At 35.8% G+C, this 13,201-nt stretch overlaps 1 protein-coding gene across 1 annotated transcript in view; it reads left to right on the forward strand.

Annotated features, from left to right (window-relative positions):
• MARCHF5 (membrane associated ring-CH-type finger 5) overlaps positions 1-13,201 on the forward strand; it is a 50,086-nt gene that overhangs the window by 6,560 nt on the left and 30,325 nt on the right. Inside the window, exon 2 of the mRNA XM_068548207.1 lies at positions 10,832-11,034. Within this exon, the coding sequence (XP_068404308.1) occupies positions 10,832-11,034 (203 nt within the window). The remainder of the gene's footprint in view (positions 1-10,831; positions 11,035-13,201) is intronic.

Raw genomic sequence — 13,201 nt, forward strand, 5'->3', positions numbered from 1 at the left:
CATATCAGTGCCTAGAATAATCTTGCTGAAGCACCAAATATATATTTGCTCAAAACCTTTTGTATTTTCTTAATTGCTTATTAAGCTTAAGTTCAAATTTTTTAACCTGGCCTTCAAGACCCTCCATAATCATATTTATTGTGCTCTCTATTATGTTTAAGACAGTGAGTATGTGGCTGGCACCAGCTACCTTCTTAAAGCTTTGCTTCTGTTTAAGAATGAGTTCATAAAGTATATATGTTTTGCCCAGGCCAAACTGATTGACTCACTGTCCTGTGTTTTTTTCAGCATCTTGTCTTTCAAAATTCTACCCACTCTTCAAGACCCAGTTTAGTTTCTGCCTCTTTTATAAAGCTTTTCTGACCATTTCAGCCAGAAGTATTTCCCCCCTTCTCCAGACTCATGTAGCAGTTCTTTACAGGCCACACGTACATACATGCCTCCCAACTCTTTACATGCCATAGTTCATAAGATGAGAGATGGTAACATTTATATGGCACATTGGAGTACACTGGCAGGGGTTTAGATCTCTAGTGAAAGCTCCTTATGGCTGCTTAAAAGTACCCTAGCAAAAATGAAACACATAATTATTTGTACTGGCTATAATTTCCTTAGAAATGAGAAATGGAAATTTTTCTCAGAATACACTATCCATATGGCAGCATGGTGCAGTGAAAAAAGTTGACGTTTTTGGTGTTTTTTTTTTAATTTTTAATTTTTTTTTTTTTTTTATTGGGATATAATTTACAAAAAAGCTCATATTTTAGAGTTGAGGCCTAGGTTGCATCCATGCCTTTCTACTTAACCATGAGGCCTTGGGAAGACTGTTTAACCGTTCTGGGCTTTTGTTTCCTTATTTATTTAAGACAGAAATAATTATGTTTGCAGAGTTTGTGAAGATCAGAGACAAAGAGCATGGCATGAATATTTGCTTAGTAAATGATTGCTTTCATTGTGGGGTATTTCCCTTTCCCTTTTTTGTAATGTGTCATAATTGTGGTAGCTCTTTGATGAATCCAGATACTTTAACTTCTATTCCACTTGGCTGGACAGACATATAAAGGGATGTTTAGTGTTTTTTTTTTTAATAAATTTTTTAAATTAATTTATTTATTTTTATTTTTGGCTGCCTTGGGTCTTTGTTGCTGCGCGCGGTCTTTTCTCTAGTTGCGGCGAGCGGGGGCTACTCTTCGTTGCGGTCCCCAGGCTTCTCATTGGGTGGCTTCTCTTGTTGCAGAGCACGGGCTCTAGGCACGCGGGCTTCAGTAGTTGTGGCACTTGGGCTCAGTAGTTGTGGCTCGCGGGCTCTAGAGCACAGGCTCAGTAGTTGTGGCACACGGGCTTCGTTGCTCCACGGCATGTGGGATCTTCCCGGACCAGGGCTGGAACCCGTGTCCCCTGCACTGGCAGGCAGATTCTTAACCACTGCGCCACCAGGGAAGTCCTGGATTTTTAGTCTTCTTGATGGTATAGTTCCTGTTTAAGAATACATGGGATGTGACACTTTTAATCCTGAGACAAAGCAAGCAGTTTGCAGTTTTTTCCATTGTTAAATTTAGGCGTTCCTTGCATTAACCAGAGCATGGTTCTCTAAGCATCTTCTGGATTAAGGACATGTTCTCTTTCCTTAAAACATTCATGGAAATACATTGGTAAGCCACCATATATAATACAAAAACAACAATTTAAAGCTTGTTTCATTGCTCTCACTCCTGTATTCTGGAACTCTTCTATTCTGCTTCCCTCCAGTTTTCATCAAAGTGATCATAGGCAGGAGCCTATGATTTTCCAGATCTTTCTAATAATCCACTATAAACACCTACAGTCTGAGTCTGCAAAGGTAGACTTTACTGCCAACTGTTTTATTAGATAACCATACCTATCTTGCTTAGTTAATTTATGTGCCAGTGAGAAACTATTCTATTGATGTTTCCTCCTCTTTTTTCCCATATACTTTTAAAATAATTAACTTAATCATATAAACTGGTTTAGTCACAAATGAACCCTGTGAAGTGAGGTTACCTTTGTCATCCATCCTTTCCCAACTGGTTTGTAATATCTAGCTTTATTTTAAAACCTTTCTGCTCCAACCACATTGGTTTTATCATTGTCCATGACCATATGCTCATGTCTATCTCTAAGGTTGTTTATGCTGTTATTCTTACTTCAGATACCCTTATTCTTTTCATTCCCCAATTGCCATCTCATTTGTAGTTCTTCCTTTTCATGAAACCTTCTCAGCTGTTTCATCCTGTGTTTCTTATGGTCATCATCACGTTTCTGTATTACCTTTGGTCACCAACATCATTTCTTGGCACTCAGTGTTTTGTGTGGTTGTTTTTATGTGATCCTTCTATGCATATATTTGTTCTTTAACTAGATTGTAAGTTCCTTAAATGTATTTCTTCTGGCATCAAATAGTGAACATACTAAGTACGTTCAAGTTAATTTAGGGGGAGATCTTGAATACTCTTTGATTTAAGGCAAATTAGATGTATATTCCTTTAACTGTTTATAAATTTTACTGTTGAGAAGGATTTATATCAATAATTGGAAAAAAGTTATAATTTTAATTTAAAATCACATAGAAGTAAATGATTTTTTTTATAAAGAGTGGCATGTCATACATACAGATTAGTGACATCACCAGTACCAGTAAGGCCATACATTTATTTTAAGGAATAAGTAATATTCTTTAGAATTGTCTAGTGTAGTTCTTTTTTCGTGTCTTCATATTATAATAGTGATTTGTTCTTTGATCTCTGAACCAATCATGATAATTCCCAGATCTCCCTTTACTCTGTAACCTAATGAGCACTAACTTGGCTGGTGGAAAGGTGTGGAAGTAAATTGTGAGTGTGTATTATCAGCAAGCAGGCGGCATTTAGAAAACCTAGTGGAAGGAAAAGAAGGGTGGGAGAAAATGAATTGAGGATTTGAAAAAATATCTTAAGCAGTGGTGTTGGCCTATTGAACAATTGGGGGATGATCAGGAATCCAGGACCTTTTCCACTGAATACCAGGGTGCCAGGCAGAACTGCTGTATGTGCTAATTTAGGTAAGAAAATGCATCCATAAAAATCTAGGCATAGATGTAAAGTTGACACCATCTTTCTCATCTCTATCGGTGCCATTATTGCTACTGTTCATTTCGTGGTTATGTATGTGCCGGGCAATTCTTAAGCAGTTTCATGATCACTTGTTTAATCCTTTACAATAGAGAATCTTTTTTTAAAATTTATTTAATTGAAGTATAGTTGATTTACAATGTTGTGTTAATTTCTGCTGTACAGCAAAGTGACTCAGCCACACACCTATATACATTCTCCTTCGTATTCTTCTTCTCTGTGGCTTATCACAGGACACTGAACATAGTTCCCTGTGGTATACAGTAGGACCTTGTTGTTTATCCATTCTATATATATTTGTTTGCATCTGCTCATCCCAAACTCCCAATCCATCCCTCCCTCTTGGCAACCACAAGTCTGTTCTCTATGTCTGTAAGTCTGTTTCTGTTTCATAGATAAGTTCATTTGTGTCCTATTTTAGATTCCCCATGTAAGTGATATCATATGGTATTTGTCTTTCACTTTCTGACTTACTTCACTAAGTATGATAATCTCTAGGTCCATCCATGTTGCTGCAAATGGCATTATTTCATTTTTTTATGGCTGAGGAGTATTCCTCTGTGTGTGTGTGTGTGTGTGTGTGTGTGTGTGTACACCACATCTTCTTTATCCATTCATCTGTCGGTAGACATTTAGGTTGCTTCCATGTCTTGGCTGTGGTGAATAGTGCTGCTGTGAACTCAGGGGTGCATGCATCTTTTTGAATTATGGTTTTATCTGGATATATGCCCAGGAGTGGGATTGCTGGATAATATGACAACTCTATTTTTAGTTTTTTGAGGAACCCCTATACTGTTTTCCATAGTGGATGTACCAGTTTACAATTCCACCAACAGTGTAGGAGGGTTCTACAATAGGGAATTTTAACATAAAACCTTTTTTATGCTGAGAACTCCTTTGGAAGTTTAGTTAAGCTTGTGGGTTCCTTCTCAGAATGTTTTGAAAGAATAAAACAAAATATACAGGTCAGAAATGGACAAATTACGTTGAAATACAGCTACCAAAATATTAAAAAGCTGACATGGTAATATGAGCTTTAAAACAAATACAAGATCTATTACTGGTGGGTCTGATAATTTCAAGTTAGCAGTGGGTTAAATGTTATTTTGAGATCAGCACAGCTGTAATATGAAAATTTCTGGTCACTGTACTAATTTCTAATTGCTGTATGCTAATATTACTATGATTTGTTTATTCATCATTGAAGGAAAACTGAATTTTATTTAGAGTTCAGTGAAAATAAAGGTATAATTATTTTTTTTCCCATCCAAATTTACCAATCCCGTAAATTTTTCATGGACCTCAGGTTAAGAACCCCTGCATTACAAAAACTCTGAAAGAGATTGTCATTAAACCTAAAATAAGTGGTAAGCAGGAATTTGAACTCAGGCATCCCAAGTTCTTTAACCAGTTAGAATATCCTGAACTCACAAAATCTTTTCCCCAGATTTAGCTAGCTTTTTTCCTTAGAAAAAAGGATCTCAAGCATTTTGCTTACTATTTAAACTAAAAACCAAATAGCTTAAAAATGTTTACACTGAATATAAAATAAAATTTCATTTTTGTATTATGGTGAGTTGAGGAAACTTACAAAGGGAAAAAGGAAAGAAGAATGGCCAGAGTAGAGGTTCTCAAACTTCAGGTATCACGATCACCTGAAGGGTTTGTTAAAATACCAAATACCACGTTGGTGATTCCTCAAAAAAGTTAAAAATAGAATTACCATGTGACCCAGCAATTTCACTTCTGGGTATATATCCAAAAAGAATTAAAAACAGGATCTCAAAAAGATATTTGTACACCCATGTTCGTAACAGTATTATTCACAATAGCTAAAACTTGGAAGCAACCTTAGTATTTAAGACCAATGAATGGATAAGCAAAATGTGGTATATATACATACAATGGAATACTATTCAGCCTCAAAAAAGGAAGGATATTCTGCAATATGCTACAATGTGGATGAACCTTGAAGACATAGAAAGACAAATACTGGATGATTCCACTTATATGAGGTACTTAGAGTAGTCAAAATTATAAAGACAGAAGGTATAAGGGTGGCTGTCAGGGGCTTGGGAGAGAGGACATTGGAGAGTTGTTTAATAAGTATAGAGTTTGTTTTATAAGATGAAGAGTTATGGGGATGGTTGGTGGTGATGGTAGCACAACAGTGTAAATGTATTTAATACCACTGAACTATACACTTAAAAATGGTTAAGATGGCAAATTTTATGTTACATATTTTACCACAATAAAAAAAGAAGAATTTTTAAAGAAATTTAAAATAAATAAAATTTTTAAATGTAGTGTTGGGTCCCATCCTCAGAGTTTCTGATTCTGCAGGTCTGGGGTGGGACCTGAAAATTTGCATTTCTAGCAAGTTCTCAGATGATGCTTCTGCATCACACTGAACACTGCTGAGAGATTGGAGGATTGAAGAGAAGAAGGGGAGGAAATGACTCAAAGAGAAACTCTTAATTAGAATTTTATCAGAAATTACAACCTCTTCTTAGGTGTGGACTTTGAAAGGTTTTTGGCTTTGTCCTTTGAAATGGCAAATAGCCAGTTCTCACCTTTTAAGGGTATTAAAATTGCCATCCTATAAACTATAACATTAAAATATGTAATAAAGTAGAATTATAGTTAAATTGATCCTGCAATGCAAATATTATAGCATTGTCAGTAAGAATTTTTAATTTCAAAATGTTTGGTTTTATCTTTGTTGGCTGTTTTTATCTAAGAAATGACCTGATCCAGTAGCCAGAATCAGGAGCATATTTTTGCCCTGTGTGAGAAATAGAAAAACTTGCAAGACTCAAAGTACTTGCAGTGGAAATTAGATTTATTTAAGCCTTTTCAGCTCAAGTTGCGGTCAGTAGGAAACAAAGCCATTGACAAAAAAGTGTCCTTATAAAAGCTGTTTAAGAGTCTACATTATATGATTGTTCAGGGCTATCCCTTATATCCAGTTTCTCACAATCTGTAACAAGATTGTTTGGGTTGTATCTGATAGGAATCTGCCCCAAACTGGTTAAACCAAAAAAAAAAAAAAATCTGTGGGTTTATGTAAGTGAACAGTGCAAGGGTATATTTAGCTTTAAGCACAGCTTGATACATGTCTCTAACGAAGTCATCAGTTTCTATCTTTCAGCTTCCTTTGGATTCTTTAGGCTCCACATTGTGGCTCTCCTGGCAGCAGAGCCTCACACCCTCATTTAGCTTCACACTTTTCCTGCCTTCAGGCTCAGTGGAAAAGAAAGTCTGTGTACCAACTTTCCCAGCAAAAATTCTGAAGTTCACTCTAATGAAACTAGCTTTATGGGTCCAGCCTCCCAACAACTGTAATCTAGGACATGGGATACTCCCTTAAACCAATCTAGGGATTACTCTTCCTGGAGCTGGGGATGTGGGACTAACTGCCTAAATAAACCACATACATGGCTGATGTTGGAGGGAAGAGTGGTTTTCCTTAAAAAGTATGGTATACTTTTTGTCCCTAAAAAAGAGAACGTGTGCTGTACATTAAACCACAAGCTTCTACTCTCTCCTCTATTCTAAGATCTTGAGAAACTCTAAACCCATCATTTTCAAACAACCTCTTTTCTCCTTAAATGGAAGGAGGTGGGGAATTGGGGAATAAATAGCTGAAATAGATTGCATCAAGGAGGGAGTAGGGTATGGGGAAGCAAAGGGGGAAGGCATAATTTTAAGACCTTCTTAGGTGATATTCCTGGTCAGCCTATTAGAAGTTTTTTTTAAAATGAGGGAAGAGAAGATTCCTATACATACTTTGTTCCCTCCCCTCATTTCCAGCCCTGAAGACTAATAACTGTCTTACAGGCTGTCTGCCTAAAAACATTCATGTGACCATTTTTATATGCTTTAATTTCCCATGTACCTGGCCCTTATTTCACAGACTAATATTCTTTCCATATTACGTAGATTAAACTCATATACCTAGTAAGGTAGTAAATCAGTTAATAAATTCTTTAGAACCTAACATTTTCGGTACTGTTATTTATATTAAAAATATTTAGTCATCAGAAGCAATTATTTCTACCTTAAGTAAATCCAGTAATTATCCCTTTCACACAGTCTGCTTTCTCCAATCTGTTTGCTTTTTTTTATCTGCCATTTTTCTACACCAGCGGTTCCCAAACTTTATTGAATATTGGGATCACTTTGAGAGCTTGTTAAATCACAGATTTGTAGGCCCTCTTCCTCTAGAGTTTCTTATTTACTAGATCTGGAGTAGAGCCAGAGAATTTGCAAGTTCCCTAGTGATCCTGAACTACTGGTCCTGAGACCTTTGTTTTGAGAATCCCTGCAGTAAAATCACTTGCCCCTGCTAATTTCTGCTATGACTCCTCCCTGAAACCTTTTCTGATCTATCCAAGTTGATCCTTCCTTCTTCTTAAAATGGATGTACCTATGGTAATTTCACTGGAACCTTAAATCTCTTGTATCTACTGGATGTAGCCCCAATTAAATTATAGGGTTTTCTAGATAGGTACAATCTTCCATTTATTTTGTTTGTGCAACCACATGGAACCAGTGAAACTACATGGAATCAGTGAATGCTCAGTAAATGTTGCTGGCAATTTCTATAATTTTCAGTTGCTTGTTTGTTTTGTACTGTTAAGTTAGAAGTCTTCGTTTTATATAACATTTACTTGTATCTAAATTATAATTTTTAGATGAAGTAATTTGGTGGTGTTATCAGAAGCTTACATATTGTGGGCAATACTATTTGATCTCAGATGACCATCATCAGATGTACTGTTTAGCGATTAGAATAAATAGAAAATGTATGTGGTACGTTGGTAGATGTTGAAAATCAGACTTTTTGAGAGTATTATTGTCAATAAGGTTTTTTTTTTAATATCTCCTCTATAGGATAATTTCAGTTAATCTCTAATGAGCATTAGCTTCAAAATCCAAATTTGTAAGCTGTATACTCACTATCACTATGAATCAAACAATAAAAACAAGGTTATGGGTATTAACACTTCCAATTAGGTTTAACACCTAATAAGTTTTCACTGTAAATCATCGTTCAACTATCTTATCTACCATAGTTGTGAAATTAGAAAAAAATCCGGAAAGTGCCTCTTTTAAATGTTAGTTGAGTACCTTCTAAAAAGTAAAACTGTAAAAGTGTTTATTTAGGGGTGAAGTACACTAATGTCTGAAACTTTGAAATGCATCAAAAAATAAGATTGATGAAAGAATATGTAGTAAAGTACATATGTAGCAAAATGATAAGAATTGTAGAATCTAGGTGTTAAGAATATGGATGTTCACCAAACAGTTTTTCAACTTTTTTCAAAAGTTTGAAATTTTTCCTATTAAATGTTGGGGGAAAATAAACTTATACTTATCCAGAATTTATGGGGATTATAGCTATACAAATATTCCCATTATATTGGTATATGAAGCTGCCATTTATGTAAGTTAAAAACAGATAAATATAGGCAATTTCATTTGGTTCCACCTAGTATTAAGGTTCTTTACATTTTATTTTGTTTTTTCCTGATGACTGGAAATTGGCTTAATTTAAGATTCAGTTCACCTTAATACTGATTAATTATGCTGGTCTAGATGTACTTAGCTACATATATGTTCCATTGTTGATATGAAAAACTTACAAGAACCTAGAAATCTAGTTTCTAGGTATTCTGCCTATATTTTGTTGCCAAAATATGGTTTTCATTTCCCAGAGGTATACAATTATATTTTAAAAATTACCTTGGTTAAATGGGGAAAATATATACTAACACCTCAAATAACTGGTTTATTTGCTCTGTACTTGTCAATTGAAATTTTATGAAAACTAGGTTGAAACCCAGTCAAATCATGGATAGTGATGATGGTTGCCAGTGTGAATGACTTAGTGCTACTGAATTGCAATCTTAAAAATGGTTAAAGTAGTAAATTTTACGTTATGTATATTTTACCACAATAAAATTTTAAAAAATAAGGAGGTGGAGGAGGAGGCATTTCTGGATAACCGTAAGATAGCACAAGGGCCCAGACAGCTTGGCTGAGATAGGTCAGAGGGTCAAGCATGCTCAAACAAATGCTACCTACCTCCAATTTTTACCTAGGTAGGTCAAATGAAATCTGACTGAATTTGAAAGCTGAGTAAAAGCACAATTTTGGATATTGTTGCCACGTATTCAGTTCAGTTTTTTTTTTTCCCTATTCTAATGGCGAAGTTTTAATTGGAGCACACAATTAAAATTCATACTGTTATACAGACTGGAGACCTCACCCGTATATAGTACCTGACTATATAGTCCTTTCCACTGAGCATAGTTAAGCTAGTTGTTCTGACAGAAGCCACTTATCTAATTAAGTGAAATGTGCACAGTAGGTGACAAGCTTTAATTAGCAGTTTCCTATTGTGCAGTCAAACTTTAAGGGTAGTAGAGGAGAGTGAATGGTGTCATTGAGTTAAACTGTATTTGCCCTAATGGAAATCGGTGTCAAAACTTGTGTTAACTGAGAGGAAAAAAAAAAGGAATTGCAACCTAATTCCACAAGAACAAATTAGAGTTCATGAAGTATCCTCAAAAGCAAAATGGGGAAATGTTTAAAAATTAACCATCTCAATAGAATTTTTTAAAATATAGGCATCCCAGACTTGACTTTTAGATTTGGAATATAATAAATATAATTTAATTCCCACAAAAAAGGAAAACCAATCATACCTATAATGGAAACATGTAGGCCCAAATTTATCATATCACTATCCTAAAACAATTTATCCTGATATCCTCATCTCTTCTTCCCTTCGTGCTTTTTAATTTAATCATCTTTCTCTCTTACAGTCATACTTTACCAGAAAGAGAAATGAGTAGGGTTTTTTTCTGTCTCAGTTGAAAACTGAATGAGACCATATGTGAAATCATTTATGTAATACTTTAGTTTTCCAAGTTCAAGAGGTTAAGAGGTTAATGTTGTTGAAATGGGAGGTACACTGAATTTCACATATTCCTATATTTACCAATCCTTGAAGAATTATTAGGTCATATAAAAGCAGCTTGAGGATTGTCTGTTTGCATTCTGGTTCATTAGAGAAGATGACGAATTACTAGAAAGATGGACTTCCCTGGTGGCACAGTGGTTAAGAGTCTGCCTGCCAATGCAGGAGACACGGGTTCAAGCCCTGGTCCAGGAAGATCCCACATGCCGTGGAGCAACTAAAGCCTGTGTGCCACAACTACTGAGCCTGTGCTCTAGAGCCCGCGAGCCACAACTACTGAAGCCCACACACCTAGAGCCCATGCTTTGCAACAAGAGAAGCCACTGCAATGAGAAGCCCGTGCACCGCAATGAAGAGTAGCCCCGCTCACTGCAACTAGAGAAAGCCCACGTGCAGAAACAAAGACCAGTGCCGCCAAAAACAAATTAATTAATTTAAAAAAAAAAAACGTTAATATACTAGAAAGATGGAGGAAGTTATATAAAAACAAAATTCAGAAAACACAAGATTCCGCAGAAGAATACAAGGAAAAACAGAAAAAGAAGAAACTACTCTACTGGAAATGTGTTGGTTGTTTTTCTCCTCAGTCTTTTAATGTAGAATTAAAAGTTCCTATAATATAACATAGTAGGCTCATCCCATTAAGTGAGAGCTGCAGTGAAGAGGAGGCTGGGGTGTTAATGATAATGTCATTATTTTCTCTTTTAATTTACAGAAGTTGCTGGGTGTGTTTTGCCACTGATGAAGATGATAGAACAGCTGAATGGGTGAGACCATGCAGATGCAGAGGATCTACAAAATGGGTTCACCAGGCTTGTCTGCAGCGCTGGGTGGATGAAAAACAAAGAGGAAACAGTACAGCCAGAGTGGCATGTCCCCAGTGCAATGCTGAATACTTAATAGTTTTTCCAAAGTTGGGTAAGAAGAGCCTTAAAACCAACACAGATATATATATATCATGTTATAATATATGACTCTATGATCCTAGGTTGATTTTTAAGTGACTCATGTCTTTGCTTTTTTGTGAATTTCTGTATTCCATTTCTGTTGTTTTCTCTCTAAATGTCAGATATTTGTTTTGCTAACAGTTTACATTATCCTTAATATATCCCCAGATCTATCCATTTGTCTGTGTATTCAATGTTTTCATTTGGTTGAGTGGATAAAGAACTTGGATATCTAATTGTGTGGGTAAAATCAAGTTAACAAAACTATAATAAAAGGCTGACTAAAGAGCCTCATTCTCTGGAAACCATTGGTGTGGGAGAAAGAAAACAATAGTGTGTTCTTTCTAATACTTACTTTTCTTAATTCTTCTATTAAGGAATAAAAGGGAAATTAAATATTTAATGAAAGACAGTGTTTAGAATCCAATTTATATGGCTGTCTTTCATGAAAACTACTTTCCTTTTTCTGTGAGTTGGCAGGCAAGGAATAACCAATGGTCTTTGAGAATGAGGCTAGCATTGAAACAAGTGTAGCAGATTGTTTAAAGGAAGCTATAACTAAGGCTGATATTTAGTTAGCATGTTCCATTACATCCATGTGATTATGAACTGGTGTCATTCTCTTTGTTTGGTGTTTATGCCATGCCAGTTGTTCAACATTTTTAATGTCACACTTGACTATAATCAAGAGGTGAGGTATATGAAAGCAGTTTGGGTTTTGGGAAGGTCAAGGAAAAAATGACTTTGTGGAGGAATAGAGTTCAAGGAGAAACTGGAAATAGTTATTAGATTTTTTTTTCTAGGTGCTACACATATTGAAATCAGACCTTTCTTTAAAAAAATAAGGCAACATAAGTGCAGATGATGAAGTGCTTTTCTAATGTGAGAAGATTAATAATAAGGGCAAACAAAATTTCCATAGCTGTCTATATTTTTCTAACATAATGCATAGGAAGAAGCAATAGCTTTCTATGAAAGAAAAATAGTGTAGTAGAGAAAGTAGCATTTCTCAGACATTTAGAATTTGTAGACCACACTGACAGGTCTTTTTTGTTGTTGTTGTTTTTAATTTATTTATTTATTTATTTTTGCCTGTGTTGGGTCTTTGTTGCTGCGCGCGGGCTTTCTCTAGTTGCAGCAAGCGGGGGCTACTCTTTGTTGCGGTGCGCAGGCTTCTCATTATGGTGGCTTGTCTTGTTGCGGAGCATGGGCTCTAGGCACGAGGGCTTCAGTAGTTGCAGCACACAGGCTCAGTAGTTGTGGCTCACGGGCTCTAGAGTGCAGGCTCAGGAGTTGCAGCACATGGGCTTAGTTGCTCCATGGCATGTGGGATCTTCCCGGACCAGGGCTTGAACCCGTGTCCCCTGCATTGGCAGGTGGATTCTTAACCACTGTGCCACCAGGGAAGTCCCACTCATGGGTCTTTTAAACATCATGAAAAGCGATCACTGCTGTAGTCTTTCACCACATTGATATCTGGCTCACTAAAGTCAAAGTTACAGTTTCCTATTTAACTGTTTCTTTTCCTACTTCTTAGTTCTGCTAAATCAGATAATCCCACTTTTCAACTATAGGTTGTTGGGAATAGCAGCAAGTACAGGATGATTCTTTTAGATGTTTTAGATATTCAGATGGATGGGTACAAAAATTATTGCAAGAATTCTCACTGAAAACTACCTACAATATCTGATGAAGCACTGAGTTGACAAATGTATGGCACTCAGCAATGAAGTTGAATATTTCAGTTTGGAAGATGGCAGTGGATAAATCTGTCCTTCTGGTTGTATTTCAGTTCTAGGAAACATGTTTTTAGGTCTAGTGTGGTAATTGAATACATTTTTTAAGTATACTAATGATAAGACACTGATTTCATTCTACCACAAGGGAAGAAAATGGCTACATGTTGGAAAAGTCAAACTCTTTGTTTAAGCTACGTGTATCATGATTTGGTCTTTGTATTTTATCATTAAGAACTGTTATTTCACCCTCATGATAGGTTCAAGCTATTCACTATACTAAATATCACAGAGATCTGCCACTTGAGTAAGCCACAGATAATCAGAAATTTTTTACTGACCTTATTGGTGTCATGGGAAAAAAAATGTATATACTTCATTTAAATAGTTTTTGTTAGCATC

The sequence above is a fragment of the Eschrichtius robustus genome, chromosome 7 (assembly GCF_028021215.1).
Source record: "Eschrichtius robustus isolate mEscRob2 chromosome 7, mEscRob2.pri, whole genome shotgun sequence".
Lineage (NCBI taxonomy): Eukaryota > Metazoa > Chordata > Mammalia > Artiodactyla > Eschrichtiidae > Eschrichtius > Eschrichtius robustus.